The 16960-nt window shown below is 43.8% G+C and overlaps 1 protein-coding gene across 1 annotated transcript in view; it reads left to right on the forward strand.

Annotated features, from left to right (window-relative positions):
• The window catches only part of ascc3 (activating signal cointegrator 1 complex subunit 3), a 424683-nt gene that overhangs the window by 339505 nt on the left and 68218 nt on the right, over positions 1-16960 (forward strand). The window contains 4 exon segments of the mRNA XM_051957275.1: positions 2428-2513; positions 2702-2868; positions 3191-3336; positions 7540-7660. Coding sequence (XP_051813235.1) covers positions 2428-2513; positions 2702-2868; positions 3191-3336; positions 7540-7660 — 520 coding nt within the window.

The raw sequence follows: 16960 nt of genomic DNA on the forward strand, positions 1-16960 counted from the left end.
TGAATGCACAGAGATACCGTGACGAGATCCTGAGGCCCATTGTTGTGCCGTACATCCAAGAACATCACCTCATGTTGCAGCAGAATAATGCGCGGCCCGATGTTGCAAGGATCTGTACACAATTCTTGGAAGCTGAAAACGTCCCAGTTCTTGCATGGCCAGCATACTCACCGGACATGTCACCCATTGAGCATGTTTGGGATGCTCTGGATTGGCGTATACCACAGCGTCTACCAGTTCCCGCCAATATCCAGCAACTTCGCACAGCCATTGAAGAGGAGTGGACAATATTTGAAAGAAATAGTGATATTGTGTATGTGGAAAAAGTTTTAGATTGTTGAGTTCATCTCATAAAAAATGGGAGCAAAAACAAAAGTGTTGCATTTATATTTTTGTTGAGTGTACTTTAGACTTTCTCTATATGAAAGAAATGGCAGTCAGAACCCCCAGAAAGTGCAATTTTGTCTAAATGAGAGACAAGAGGAATGTAGCAAATTCAAGCCAACCAAATGTTACTGTATCACACAGTTCATTGATGAAGGTATTTTTTGTTTCACATTATTATTATGATTTGAAAATATAATGAACAGTAACATACTGTAAGCTTTTTTGCATGAATACGTTGCATGATCATTGGTGTGTCTGTGCACACCAATGACAGTACCAGTGAAAAATTTTGATGCACTTTTTCATTTCAGAGTTTTTTTCTTTATTCTTACTATATTGCACATATTTAACAAAAGTCAAGACATTTAACTATTTATTTGAACAAAGAGAATCGTGTACTAAAAAGTGTTAACAAAGCAAAATATGTTTTACATTTTAGAATCATTTAAGTGGGTACTTTTTTCTTCGATATTAGCTCTTCATTTTCTCAACCAGCTTTGTGAGGTTATCACCTGGATCTTTTCCAACAGTCTTGAAGAAGTCGCCACATATTCTGAGCACTTGTTGGCTGCTTTTCCTTCACTCTGTGCTCCAAGCCATCCCACAGAGCACAGAGTGAATGAAAACCATCGTAGTTAGGTTTAATCGAGTGATTGTGGAGGTCATGTCATCTGATGCAGCATTCTCCTTCTCAGTCAAACAGACTGTGATCATTTTTGTGACGGCCTATGAAGAAAATTTCAATGTTCTAAAAATGTATTGAACTGACTGACATTTATGTTTTACAATATTGATTGACTCTTGTCTTACTTTACTACATTGGGCAGTTCCTGTCATAATATGGATTATTGCAGTAATTGATTATTTACTAGATACCAACACTGCTGCGCAGCAGCACAACTGATGGTCGGGGACACATTAGGGTCAGTCTGGGTCATTTCAAATTGCGGTGTTGCTCCACTGTCACAGTTTTTTCTCAGAGTTTATGTATTTATTATTCGGGACCCAAAACTAAATTCTGCAAAATATTTTGAGTTTTGAGAATTAAGTATGTATGTTTTCAGACATGTTACCTGAGAAATCAGTTTGCGGGTTCGATATCTCCAGAAATATACTGCCAAGAGCGATGCAAATTTTTTAGACAAGGGTACTATAGAAGTACCCAGAAATTCCCTGTAAGTGTATAAATATTTAATTCAGTTCAGTTCAATTTTATTTATATAGCACCAATTACAGGTCAAATTGTCTCAAGATGCTTTATAGAACCCATGTGCCTGAACCCCCAGAGCAAGCCCTAAGGCAACAGTTGCAAGCAAAACTCCCTTTGAACAGGGAAGACACCATGAACAGAACCCGGCTCTTTATGTGGGGGCACCCATCTGCCTTCTGGCCAGCAGTTAGAGGAATAGAGGGGTAGAGGGGGAGGGCTGGGAGAAGAGGAGGGTGGGGAACAAGTAACATATAACACACAGAGCCAGTTAGTGGGACAGCAACTGCAGATCTGAAGCATCCAGCTCCGGGACCAGGGACACTCGGAGAAAGGACACAGGGAGGAACAGAGTGAAGGGGGATATATGGATGGATCATGTTTCATGCTATATTTTGAGATGTGTCAAGTATTGATGGTCAAGGTTTCAGTTTTAAGCTAGTTTGACGTCCCAAAATGGCGATGTGGATTCATTCGTAAGACCACAAAAACCAGTGTCTTTAGACATTTCTGGATTGTAATTAAATGAGTAAAGTTACAAGTTGTTTTGAATGTTATCCTTATGTTAAAATTTAACAATATATGACACTTTAATTTTCTTTACTGAATGTTCTTATACGTAGGGTTAATGTTAGGGTCAGGGTGAGGGAAGACTGAACAGAAACTGACTTTCCAACTGAGAAACGGATGAACATACATCACATGTGCATTGTGGTTCAAGATAGATCAGTAGACTGTGTGACTTTTGGAACACACTAACAATTAACATAAACCTAAGGAAACTTGGCAGTGCCTCTTTCACTAATTGTTTGTATTTGTTGCTGTGTCTTCAGGTGGTGTATATCGCTCCTCTGAAAGCCCTGGTGAGAGAAAGGATTGAGGACTGGAAGATCAGAATTGAGGAGAAGCTAGGAAAGAAGTAAGAGAAAACAGAGCTGACACATTAGTAGAATGCTGTTATGAGGTTGTCAGAAGTAAGTTAGCGTTAATTGCAGCCATAGGGTTTCACAAAGTCATAAAAGAGTCATATTTGTATTGATGTTTTATGCCATATGCAAAAGCACTATGAAATGATCAAAAAAATGTTTCGTTATTACACTTGTGCAGAGTCATAGAGCTGACAGGTGACGTGACTCCAGACATGAGAGCTATAGCTCAGGCTGACCTCATTGTCACCACACCAGAGAAGTGGGATGGAGTGAGCAGAAGTTGGCAGAACCGAAGCTACGTTCAGAAAGTAGCCATTCTCATCATTGATGAGATCCACTTGCTGGGTAAGATACCGCCACAAAACTTTCGGGAGTGTGTGTGAATATGATATATTCCGTAAAGCCGTACAACCCACATGTCATCTAAACTCTTTCTAAAGGACCATGTGCATGTGTTTTTGTATCTGCAGTGTTTCGTAAAATGAACAACCTGCATATCAACCTCACCCTTTTGAGAATAGGTTTACACTTTATGTCAAAGTTTAAAAATTTTTGTCATGCAAATTTTCTCCATAGTGCACAAAGGAGTGTAGTTATGCCAAATATTATGCATTTTGCAGTCCAACTTAACATTCTGATTGGGCTTTAACATTGTGTCAATGTCCAGGTGAAGACAGAGGTCCAGTGTTGGAGGTCATTGTGTCCAGAACGAACTTCATCTCATCTCATACTTCTAAGAGTGTTCGAGTTGTAGGTCTGTCCACAGCTCTGGCTAACGCTCGAGACCTAGGTGACTGGCTGGGAATTGGACAGGTTAGCACCAAAGCATACACAGTATGAGTTTATATATAGGAATGTACTTTCAACATGCTTTGGCAGTGTTTATGGAAGTTATCTATGTTGTTTTCTCCTGACTACATCCTTGCTTGAGTTGCATCTACTCTCTGATGTTTGGATAAAAGTGTCTGCTATATGAAATTGTAGAACTGTATTTTTCTTACCTTCTGACCCCTTGTCCAGCTGGAAGAATCATCTTTGTGTCAAAAACATTCAGACTGGCTTTGTGCACCAAGAACTGCTGCAGTGAAACCATAGTCTTTGTCTAGCTCAGCTTTTTTTTTTTTTTTTTTTTACGATTTGTTGGTTTCTCATATTATGACAGATATAATGTTCATCATAACAGCATTTAAGATAAACAAATACTTTTGGCAAGAAGTTAATGTTGTTGTTGTTTATCTCTGAAGTTGTCTGCAGTCTCTCTCTGGATACTATACTTAAGTTCTAATCATCAGCAGAAACTGTGGATGGCTTTCTAGCTTCAAGCTGAGTGTTGCACTGAATTCTTCAATTCAATTTGACCAAGAGGTTTTTATACTGAAGGCCAATAATGACAGTTTACACACCTCCATAAAGTTTTATATGAACTGCAGTCTTTGTGTGTTTTCCAATGTGGAACAATGCATCCAAACTGTGTTCTATAGATTGTCTTGGATAATTGTTACATTCTTTTCTATTTTTCATTCCTAATATCAACTGCTTGTAATTTCATCCGATATTTTTGTCTGATGAAAACTATTATAAATTGTTTTCAGAAATTCAATTCACTATAATTTTCTTGTTAGGAATAACTTTTTTTCTCATTAATAGCATTTTTCCACCCAACCATTGAAGGTCATTTGCTGTCAGTTTATTAAAGTAAGCCAGTAATTACAGATGATGCAAAAATAAATAAATAAATAAATCTGCATCATAATCATCAAAAACCAATAATGTGCCTTTAACTTTACGACTTTCACCAGAAAACATTCTGTATTTCCTTTTCTTTTCTTTAACTAATATACTCACCTGGAACTCTCAGACAATTTAATATAACCTTGAGGCTTATGTTGTTTCCACTGTCTAATTTTGCTTTAACTTTGTTTCTAAGGAATCAGGTTTATGGGTCTTTTCCACCATGATGAACAGGTCTAAATGTTAAAGAATCCAAAACATTTTGTTGTTGCAGTTTTTACTAATATATGGTTCTAAATTGTATCAAAACTGATCGATTTTAGAACTGAATAGAATTTTAGCTGCAGTTTATGTTTTCAGTGTTCTCAACAGTGCAATGCTTAGCTTGTTCCGTTAAGCTGTTATCAGCGCAGTAACTGCTCACTTACAGTTGTTAGTCATTTGTACTGATGATTAGATTACATAGGGAGAATTTCCTGCCAATCCATACTGTTGAGGGGTCACATTGTATGTTGAAATCATTTTACTTGCAGCCTTTTCAGTGTAGGATTTGCAACACCAAACACTCAAAAAATGTGTTGACATTATGAAATGGTTGCAAAAAAAATTCTGAAATTCTAGAATATTTCTGAGTGAAGACTGCTATATTTCTGTTTCGACTGTCTTATTTTGCTCAGTCACTGAAGCTTTTCATAGTTTGAATACCGAACCCGAATCAGTCAGTGGAGCATTCTGTTCTGCTTTTAAATTATCTGATTCATGAACATCACTAAAACTAATTCATTAGCAGCAACCGCAGATGCTTCTAGTACAAACGTGGACAAAATTGTTGGTACCCCTCAGTTAAAGAAGGAAAAACCCACAATTCTCACTGAAATCACTTGAAACTCACAAAAGTAACAATAAATAAAAATGTATTGAAAATTAAATAATCAAAATCAGCCATCACTTTTGAATTGTTGATTAACATAATTATTTAAAAAAACAAACTAATGAAATAGGGCTGGACAAAAATGATGGTACCCATAACTTAATATTTTGTTGCACAACCTTTTGAGGCAATCACTGCAATTAAACGATTTCTGTATTTGTCAATGAGCGTTCTGCAGCTGTCAACAGGTATTTTGGCCCACTCCTCATGAGCAAACAGCTCCAGTTGTCTCAGGTTTGATGGGTGTCTTCTCCAAATGGCATGTTTCAGCTCCTTCCACATATGTTCAATGGGATTCAGATCTGGGCTCATAGAAGGCCACTTTAGAATAGTCCAATGCTTTTCTCTCAGCCATTCTTGGGTGTTTTTGGCTGTGTGTTTTGGATCGTTGTCCTGTTGGAAGACCCATGACCTGCGACTGAGACCAAGCTTTCTGACACTAGGCAGCACATTTCTCTCCAGAATGCCTTGATAGTCTTCAGATTTCATCGTACCTTGCACACTTTCAAGACACCCTGTGCCAGATGCAGCAAAGCAGCCCCAAAACATTACTGAGCCTCCTCCATGTTTCACCGAAGGGACAGTGTTCTTTTCTTCGTATGCTTGGTTTTTGAGTCTATGAACATAGAGTTGATGTGCCTTACCAAAAAGCTCCAGTTTGGTCTCATCTGTCCAAAGGACATTCTCCCAGAAACTTTGTGGCTTGTCAACATGCATTTTTGCAAATTCCAGTCTCGCTTTTTTATGAGTTTTTTTCAGCAGTGGTGTCCTCCTTGGTCGTCTCCCACGAAGTCCACTTTGGCTCAAACAACGACGAATGGTGCGATCTGACACTGATGTACCTTGGCCTTGGAGTTCACCTTTAATTTCTTTGGAGGTTGCTCTGGGCTCTTTGGATACAATTGGAACGATCTGTCTCTTCAATTTGTCATCAATTTTCCTCTTGCGGCCACGTCCAGGGAGGTTGGCTACTGTCCCGTGGGTCTTGAACTTCTGAATAATATGAGCCACTGTTGTCACAGGAACTTCAAGCTGTTTAGAGATGGTCTTATAGCCTTTACCTTTAAGATGTTTGTCTATAATTTTTTTTCAGATGTCCTGGGACAATTCTCTCCTTCGCTTTCTGTTGTCCATGTTCAGTGTGGTACACACCTTTTCACCAAACAGCAGGGTGACTACTTGTCTCCCTTTAAATAGGCAGACTGACTGATTATGAGTTTGGAAACACCTGTGATGTCAATTAAATGACACACCTGAGTTAATCATGTCACTCTGGTCAAATAGTTTTCAATCTTTTGTAGAGGTACCATCATTTTTGTCCAGGCCTGTTTCATTAGTTTGTTTTTTTAAATAATTATGTTAATCAACAATTCAAAAGTAATGGCTGTTTTTGATTATTTAATTTTCAATAAATTTTTATTTATTGTTACTTTTGTGAGTTTCAAGTGATTTCAGTGAGAATTGTGGGTTTTTCCTTCTTTAATTGAGGGGTACCAACAATTTTGTCCACGTGTGTATCTAAGCAAAAATGCTCCTTGCACTTTACTGATCCTGTTAACAGCTGCAGAGCCATCACACAACATTAACAACTTAAGGTATGCATTTGAGGTTCATTGACTTTATGTCCTCTGGTACCCTCCATCTACCAAGACCCCCAGGGACAAACTCTACATTTTTACTTGCATTAGAATTGTGACTATGTGTCACTATGTCCATCCGTGTTTGACTCATGGATATTGTAACCTATAGGGGCTGTAAATAGTTATCTGAGAAAAGTGATTACTTAATTACTTTATTATTCTTTTTGATCATTTCCACTGGTGAATATGTCATGAAATCCTTGTAATGTCTGTAGGGATGAATCATACTTTTGCATCATCACAGACACATTTCATAATTTTGCAAGTTGTCATTTGCTCTACTGCCAAAACTGTAGTGAAACCAGATTGGCTGTCAGCCATCCTTAAATCTGACTGGTTATCTGCTGTTGAGACTAAGCTGCTAGATTTGTTGCTTCCCAATCCATTATACAAGCTTTTAAGATCTGAAGGCAAGCTTTGTCCTCAATATAACAAAAAGCCAAACAATGCAGCACACACTTTACATCTTATCACTCACTTTGAATTCACTTCTGTTCATGCAATGGGCCATAACGTCTTATCACACAATAAACACAGGAGGCACATCACAGGCTAAACGCAACACAGCAGACTCCAGCAGTGGCCTGCTGCTCTGTGACGGTGATAGACATTTCACATTGGAGCCAGATGGAACTTCATGTTGCCAGCTGCTCACATTAAATCTGTCTTTCCCTTCTCTTTTTCTCCCCACCCCAACCTCCCCTTCTTTAACAGGTGGGGTTGTTTAACTTCCGTCCGTCTGTGCGCCCTGTCCCCCTAGAAGTTCACATCCATGGTTTCCCCGGACAACACTATTGCCCCCGTATGGCAAGCATGAACAAGCCCACCTTCCAAGGTACATCCCCAGTCCACAAAAAGACATTGTTAATGCACAGTTCTACACTGCTCACAAAACTTAAAGGAACATTTTAAAATACATCATATTTTAATGAGAAAAAATAACAAGCTGGATATCTACATTGATATGGACTGGATAATGCGTTGAGAAAAAAAAGATGCCACATCGTTTGATGGAAATGAAAATTATCAACCCACAGGGCTGAATTCAAGACATCCCAAAACTCAAAGTGAAATTAAAGCTGCAAGCAGCGATGGACAGGTCCTCGCATCCATGCTGGTTGGCAAATCCACGCATGTCCACCAGGTGGCGCTGTGACTGAGAGTGTATGTCGGCCTCTGAATCGCATCTGGACCAGAGTCTGATCATACATGTAAAATTTCAGCCAAATTGGAGCATTTTCAGAGCAGTTATAGAGCATTTCCTGTCCATCCACCAGGTATGGCTGCGACTGAGACTGTACTTCAAACAGTGGATGAGATGAGGGTTGGATTCTGATCAGTCATGTAGAGTTTCGGGCTGATTGGAACATGTACAGGCTACTTATCAAGCATTTCCTGTCCATCCAACAGGTGGCGCCGCGACTGAGAGTGTATGTTGGCCGATGGATGTGATCAGGATTGGAGTCATATTACACATGTAAATTTCAGGCTGATTGGAACATGTACAGGCTACTTATAAAGCATTTCCTGTCCATCCAACAGGTGGCGCCGCGACTGAGAGTGTATGTTGGCCTATGGATGTGATCAGGATTGGAGTCTGATTACACATGTAAAGTCTGAGGCAGATTGGAGCATGCAGAGGATAGTTATGCACATCCTGTGCATCTGCTGGGGGCTAAGCCCCCCCTGTCCTTAAAACCTAGTGACGCCTCTGGTCATACAGCAGCTGTTGTTTCATGGCGAAGCATCAAACCTCTAATGGTCACCATGGCCACGCCATTTGGCTTCTGGTTAAACTTTTGATAACTTTTCATCACCAAGTCCTGCTGTGTGGACTGACAAAATTTCAGGTCTCCTGGAATTATCCCCTAGGAGGTATTAACTCTCAAAAAGAGAAAAATCATCAAAAATCTCACAATTAATCCAAGATGGCCGACTTCCTGTTGGGTTTAGGACATGGCTCCAAGAGGCTTTTTTGTGCATCCTGATGTGCTCTATAAGCCTCCCAAATTTCATGGATGTAGGTGAAACGTGCTGGGGGGGCTGTTTGTTAAAAATACTGTAGGGGGCGCTATAGCATGTGCAGTGCAGAGATGCAAACGGTGTCGTTCCTTGGGTCAATGGTGATGTGTGTGGTAATTTTAGTGAGCATTGGAGTATTCCTAACCTGTCAAACAGCACTTTGTTTTTCATGGCGATATTTGGTTGCTACGGCAACAGCGTTGCATGAAATGTCACACCCTTGACAGTGTGGGATTGTCAAGAGGTGAAGACTCGACTGACCAATTTCCAGCATGATATCACCACGTTTGGGGCCATTGTACCTGAAAATATAAGGCCTTAAACTTACTATTACCAACACGTGGCGCTATGACTTTTTCAGAATTTATGAGTGTGGATGTGTTCAGACTGGACCTGGTGTCCATCATGTGAAGTTTGGGGCAGATAGGATCTTGTTCAGCTGAGATATGAATCGTTAAATTTTCATGGCGAAACATCGCAATTGGTTTGGCCGCCACAGACACGCCCTTTGATGACAAGTCACCATTTTCACTGGGATGCATCATCAATGTGTTCAGCCTGTTGTCACCGCATTTGAAGTGAATATGATCAACCGGGTAACAATAGGGCATGAAAGTGTAAAAGATGTCTATTTCCTGAAACCACAAGGTGGCGCTATGACTGTCAATGAATATCCCAATATGGATGACATCAGGACAGGACTGTCATCATACATGTAAAGTTTCAGGCAGATTGGAGAATGGTCAGAAGAATTAGACACCACTTCCTGTTTCATGGCGAAGGATCAGTTTTTTGAGGCTCCGCCATGGCCACACCTTTTGGCTTCTGGTTGAGTTTTTGATAACTTTTCATCAGAAAGGTCTGGTGCATGTACTGGCCAAATTTCAGTTCTCTCAGACTTACCCCCGAGGAGCTATTAATTTTGACAAATGTACAGCAAATTCAAGATGACCGACTTCCTGTTGGGTTTAGGGCATGGCTGTGATTGACTTTTTGGTGTGTCCTGATGTGGTGCATATGCCCACCAAATATTGTAGCTGTCAATGAAACATTGTGGAAGTTGGCCTAATGACCACTTTTTCGAATTTGTAGGTGGCGCTATAGAGCCATTTTGCCACACACATGTGCAACTCCCATAAAATATCAGATTTTTGGCCAGTCCTGATGTGCACGCCAAATTTCACGCGTTTTGGTTTATGATAAGGCCCCCAAAAAGGCAATTCATTTGCCGGGAGAAATTAATTTTGACAAATTTACAGCAAATTGAAGATGGCCGACTTCCTGTTGGGTTTAGGGCGTGGCTGTGATTGACTTTTTGGTGTGTCCTGATGTGGTGCATATGCCCACCAAATATTGTAGCTGTAAATGAAACATTGTGGAAGTTGGCCTAATGACCACTTTTCAATTTTGCAGGTGGCGCTATAGAGCCATTTTGCCACACACATGCGCAACTCCCATAAAATATCAAATTTTTCGCCAGTCCTGATGTGCATGCCAAATTTCACGCGTTTTGGTTTATGATAAGGCCCCCAAAAAGGCAATTTACTTTACGGGAGAAAAAAAAAAATAATAATAATAATAATAATAATAAACCCTAGGGTTTCAATAGGGTCCTTGGCACCGCTGGTGCCTTGGACAGTCGGTGCCCTGGCACCGCCTGTCCTTCGCACCCTCGGTGCTCGGACCCTAATAATTAAAGCTGCAAGCAGCGATGGACGGGTCCTCGCATCCACGCTGGTCGGCGAATCCATGCACGTCCACCAGGTGGCGCTGTGACTGAGAGTGTGTGCTGGCCTCTGAATCACATCTGGACCAGAGTTTAATCACACGTAAAATTTCAGCCAGATTGGAGCATGTTCAGACTAGTTATATAGCATTTCCTGCCCATCCACCACCAGGTGGCGCTGCAACTCAGAGTGTATTTCAAACAGTGGATGTGATGAGGGTTGGACTCTGATCACTCATGTAAAGTTTCAGGCTGATTTGACCATGGAGAGTCCAGTTATACAGCATTTCCTGTCCATCCAACAGGTGGCGCTGCAACTGAGAGTGTCTGTTGGCCTGTAGATGTGATCAGGATTGGATTGTGATCACACATGGAAAGTTTGAGGCAGATTGGAGCATGCAGAGGAGAGTTATACAGCAGTTGTTGTTTCATGGCGAAGCATCAAAACTCTAATGGTCGCCATGGCCACGCCATTTGGCTTCTGGTTAAACTTTTGATAACTTTTCCAAACCAAGTCCTGCTGTGTGGACTGACAAAATTTCAGGTCTCCTGGAATTATCCCCTAGGAGGTATTAACTCTCAAAAATGAGAAAAATCATCAAAAATCTCACAATTAATCCAAGATGGCCGACTTCCTGTTGGGTTTAGGACATGGCTCCAAGAGGCTTTTTTGTGCGTCCTGATGTGCTCTATAAGCCTCCCAAATTTCATGGATGTAGGTGAAACGTGCTGGGGGGGCTGTTTGTTAAAAATACTGTAGGGGGCGCTATAGCATGTGCAGTGCCGAGATGTATACGGTGTCGTTGCTTGGGTCGATGGTGATGTGTGTGGTAATTTTAGTGAGCATTGGAGTATTTCTAACCTGTCAAACAGCACTTTGTTTTGCATGGCGATATTTGGTTGCTACGGCAACAGCATTGCATGAAATGTCACACCCTTCACAGTGTGGGATTGTCAAGAGGTGAAGACTCGACTGACCAATTTCCAGCATGATATCACCAAGTTTGGGGCCATTGTACCTGACAATATAAGGCCTTAAACTTACTATTACCAACAGGTGGCGCTATGACTTTTTCAGAATTTATGAGTGTGGATGTGTTCAGACTGGACCTGGTGTCCATCATGTGAAGTTTGGGGCAGATAGGATCTTGTTCAGCTGAGATATGAATCGTTAAATTTTCATGGCGAAACATCGCAATTGGTTTGGCCGCCACAGACACGCCCTTTGATGACAAGTCACCATTTTCACTGGGATGCATCATCAATGTGTTTAGGCTGTTGTCACTGCATTTGAAGTGAATATGATCAACCGGGTAACAATAGGGCATGAAAGTGTAAAAGATGTCTATTTCCTGAAACCACAAGGTGGCGCTATGACTGTCAATGAATATCCCTATGTGGATGACATCAGGACAGGACTGTCATCATACATGTAAAGTTTCAGGCAGATTGGAGCATGTTGAGAATAATTAGACACCACTTCCTGTTTCATGGCGAAGGATCAGTTGTTTGAGGCTCCGCCATGGCCACACCTTTTGGCTTCTGGTTGAGTTTTTGATAACTTTTCATCAGAAAGGTCTGGTGCATGTACTGGCCAAATTTCAGTTCTCTCAGACTTATCCACTAGGAGCTATAAATTTTGACAAATGTACAGCAAATTCAAGATGGCCGACTTCCTGTTGGGTTTTTTTTTTTTTTTTTTTTTTTTTTTCTTTCCTTTTTTGTCTGCATTTATTCTCATTGTTTAACTCCATGAAAGGGGTGTCAACACTTTATGAGATTAATGCATATTTTAGTCTTGCAGCCAAATATCTTATTATTTGGTGCATGCGTGTGACCATCACCAGCCCTCCCTGAAAGCTAAGCTGACACTTTTATTACATTACCCTGTTTAAGAGCCAGGGAGGGCAGTGCTACACCTCAGTGGTGATGTGAGGGGAAACAAAGGGGTGGACAGGACGAGAGGGGATGGACAGGGACAGGGTCTAGCAAGCAATGCTATTACATCTGAAGAATATCAGGTGTTGTGCTATTCCCAACTAATAATTACCCATCAATAAGACAAAAAAGCAAACACATACACAAGAGAACAGAAAACCAAACAAACAATAAATAAATAAATAAATGAAAGAATAATTAGCCAGACAGTACTAAACACCATAGTTGTGGGTGTCATGTTAGTATAGAGTGGAATAGGCCAGATGATACTAGAGGAAGATACTAGAGAAAAGGAGAGAGGGTTTAGTTTGAGATTAGACTCTGGAGAGAGTCTCAGCACATTCCGGCGGGTCCCATCACTGCTCAACAGCGGAACTCGACAGGAGCTGGTGGGACCTGAGCAAACATGCACATGCAAGTGTGAAAGACCCCGAAGCCCAGAACAGCCATCACAGCAGTGCAGTGCCAAGCCGACAGGGCACCCCCCCACAGGCCGAGGAGCCACGGGGCAGCGCCCCCAGAGAGCAACCGGGGCCACCATGTACCACACGGACCCCGAAGACAAGAGGGCGAAGCTACCAACACCCCCAGCACGCCGGAACCGGCCCAGGCAGCCCGGGGCAAGCGGACCCACCCGCCACCCAAACCCCAACCCCGCCCGCCCCAGCCCCCACCAAACCCCCACACCCCACCACCCCACCCACCCACACCCCACCCACCCACACCCCACCCCCACCCCCCACCCCCAAGGGGGGCCGACGGCCCCAAGCAGCCGGGAAGCCAGACACAGGGGCAGAGCGCCCCGCCGAAGGGACGGCAACCAGCCCAACACCGGGGCAGGCCGCCACCGGAGGCCGGCCGGAGGGAACCGGAGCCGGGACCCAATGCGAGTCCAGAGGGCAAAAATGGACAGAGCAGTGGGGCCCGGCAACGCCAATGGGGGGGCACCCCGCATACCCACCCGCACCAGCCCCCGGGCGAGCACAGCACACCCAAGGCCCCCACATCCCGCGACACGAACCAACCCCCCCACCAGGATAGAGGCACCACACACAACCAGCCCGCGCCAAAGCCACAGCACCCACCAGGACAGCCAGTCCAGATCCCGCAGCCCAACAAGGGTCACCGCACCAGCCGGGACCAGCAGGACACGCAGGAGAACCCCCACAGGCCCCGGACCCCCGGCCCCGGGGACCCCCAGCCACAGCGACACGGATGATGGTGCACCCCGCCGCCCCATAGCCGTAAAGCCATATGGGGGCCAGATCCCACCAGAGAGGCCATAACGGTGAAACCCACCCGTTATTCTCCTATTAATATGTCTCCCGATCCCTAACGGGAAACATTATCCCAGCACCGTGGTAGTGTAACCCTGGGTGTCATGTGGTGCATTAAAAGTGGGAAGGCTGGGGGGGCGTTAGCCAACCCAGACCTAGCCCCAAGGTGAGTGTGTGTGGTGCATTAAAAAAAAAGATTGGAGAGCAGGGGAGGCAGGCAAGAGGGTGATGAGGGGGAGACAGGGCCGTATAGCCCTGCCACCCGCCCCACCACAGTGCCCATCGTTCCCACCCCCACCTGCCCTCGGGGCCCTAAATGTTGTGTCCCTATATGTGCCTAAAGGTTGCTATTTACAGTGAGGTGTGAAAAATGTGAGGTGCACAATCAGAGGCATTCTGGTGTGGATCTGGCCCAAGAGGACAAAGCAGTGGGGGAGGCAGGTAGCAAGACCACCGGTACTGACGCAGAGGGCCCCCAGAGCCAAGAGGCAAGGGACCGGGGAGGGCCCACACGAACCAACTGGCCCAGCCTGCACAAGAACCCCCCGGGAGCTGCAGATCAGAGCAGCGCCCCGGCAGGCACCGTAGCCCCAACACAGGTCAGCCACATGCGGCGCCCCACCCCGAAGGGGGACCAGGCCGCGCCACAAGGAAGCGAGGGCCACAAGCCGCCACACCCACCCAGGAGCCGGCACGACAAGGACGCAGGGCGCCCACCCCGCAGCGCCCCCGAGACCCCACCCACCCCACCACACCCCAGGACAGCACCAGGCCCGGACGGAGGCCCCCAGCCAGCAGAAACTGGACTCCAGTGGGGGCACACAGGCCAGGATGAAGGCCTGTGCCCAGGTGGGCCAGAGCCACCCCCCCAGAGAGAACACCCAGCCCCCGCGCCAGACCACCCGCCCGCAGAGGGCCACCGGCCCCCCACGGGAGAGGGAGAGGGGCGAGGAGGGGGGGGCAGGCAGGAGAGGAGGGAGGAGGAGGGTAGCGGAGCAGGAAGGGACAGGGGAGCAACGGAGGGGCCGACTCACCCGAAGCCCCCCGGACCAGCCAGGCGCCCAGGAGAGATCAGCCGCCGACACCCCAAGGTCCAGGGAGAGCGTGCAGACCCAGCAGACCTAGAGCTCAATGGGGGAGACACCCGAGACATCCAACACCAGGGAGAGGGGCACAAGCCACCCCGACCCCGCAGAGCCAGAGAGCAACCCCGGGAACCCTAGAGGAAGGTCACCACCAGTGCATGCATACGGTCTTGAAGTCCATGGTGCTATCAATCTTTGAGAGTTGTAGTGTTAATAAACTGAAATAAAACAGAGGAAAGTTAGACCATATGCACAGACAGAACAGGTATTACAGATTTTTTTTTTTTTTTTTTTTTTTTAAATAATGGAGGCAGTGGCATACGCCCACATACAAGCAGGAGCTATAAGTTAATATTTAATGAATTAATAAATGGAGACCATTTTTCTTTAAATGAGTCCAATTGTTTTTTCCGGGTAGCAGACATTCTCTCCAGTGAAATGTGTTCTGTGAGGAGGTTTAGCCAATGGATGATGTTGAGGGCTTTCTTATCTTTCCAGTTGACTAAAATAGTTTTTTTGGCAATGGCGATAGCTGCAAGTGTGGGTTGGATGTGGATAACCGGTAAGGCTGTTAGCGTTAGGTCACCAATTAGGCAAATGTTCGGGGAATGTGGAATCCCACAGCCCAAAATATCGGAGAGTTTCTGTGTGATTAGTGCCCAGAATTGATAGACAGGTGTACATAGCCAAAGGGCGTGAAAATATGTGTCAGCCATGTTTTGAGTGCATTGAGTACATGTGTCTGAGTTTGAGAAGCCCATTTTATATAATTTATATTGGGTTATATGCGTTCTATGAAGAACCTTAATTTGGATCAGTTGTAAGTTGGTATTTTTTGTCATTTTAAATGTGTTTTCACAGATCTGGGTCCAAAAATCAGAGTCAAAGGATTTGGACAAGTCTTCTTCCCATTTGTGAGTTGGTAGGTGAATAGAATCTGTCTTTGAGAGTAAACTATAAATTTTTGAGAGGTTCTTTTTGTTTCTTGGAGACAGTTTCGCAATATATTTGACAAATTCAGGTGGCTGTAAATCAGTTGGCTGTGGATTAGACTGAAGCGATGGAATTCTACTTGTAAGCGTCTTCTTTACCTGTAGGTAGTGGAGGAAGTTTCCATTTCTTATTTCGAATGTTTGGAATAAGTTTGTATATGTCCTAAATATGTTATCATCAAAAAGGTGGTGGAGGTGGGTGACTCCTCTCTCTGCCCACGTCCTGAAATAAAGAGCTATTTTATTGTTTGCAAAATCAGGGTTGTGCCAGATTGGGGACAGTATGCTGGGTTTTAATTGGGAGCCTGTGACCTCCAATGTTTTCCACCAGGCAGACAAGGTGGAGGCAATCATTGGGTTCTTGAAGCAGGAGTGATGTTTAAGGGCGGAAGTGATAAAGGGCAGGTCAGAGATTTTGATCTGGTTACAATCTAACTGTTCTAGTTCCAGCCAGGAGTTATATTCTACATGTGGATGAATCCATTTGGTGATATACTGAAGTTGGTTGGCTAAGTAATAATACATGAAGTTGGGGGCTCCCAGTCCCCCTTCTGATTTATTCCTCTGGAGGGTGGCCAGACTGATTTTAGCCTTTTTGTTCTTTGAATAGAATTTACCAATGGCAGAGTCTAACGATTGAAACCACTTTGATGTGGGTTTAAACGGAATCATGGAAAAGAGGTAGTTGATTTTAGGTAATATTTTCATTTTAACCGTAGCTAATCGTCCCAAAAGGGAGATGGGGAGGTTATTCCATCGCCTTAGATCATCACAGACTTTATCCAAAAGTGGGGTGTAGTTCAGGTGAACTAGCTCTGAGAGTTTGGAGGAAATATTTATGCCTAGATATCTGATGTTGCCAGTAGGAATAGAATAATTCGAGGTTTGGACTGTGGGATTCCATGAGTTTTCTGTTAAAGGTAATATGATTGATTTTGACCAGTTGATGGAGTAGTCTGAAAGACGTGAGAAGGTTGTAATGAGGTTAAATACTTCCTTCACTGAGGTTTTCGGTTCTTGTAGGTAAAGTAAAATGTCATCTGCGTATAGGTTAATTTTGTGTTCAGTCTCCAGAGCACATATACCTTTGATATC

This window comes from Acanthochromis polyacanthus, chromosome 12, assembly GCF_021347895.1.
Source record: "Acanthochromis polyacanthus isolate Apoly-LR-REF ecotype Palm Island chromosome 12, KAUST_Apoly_ChrSc, whole genome shotgun sequence".
Lineage (NCBI taxonomy): Eukaryota > Metazoa > Chordata > Actinopteri > Pomacentridae > Acanthochromis > Acanthochromis polyacanthus.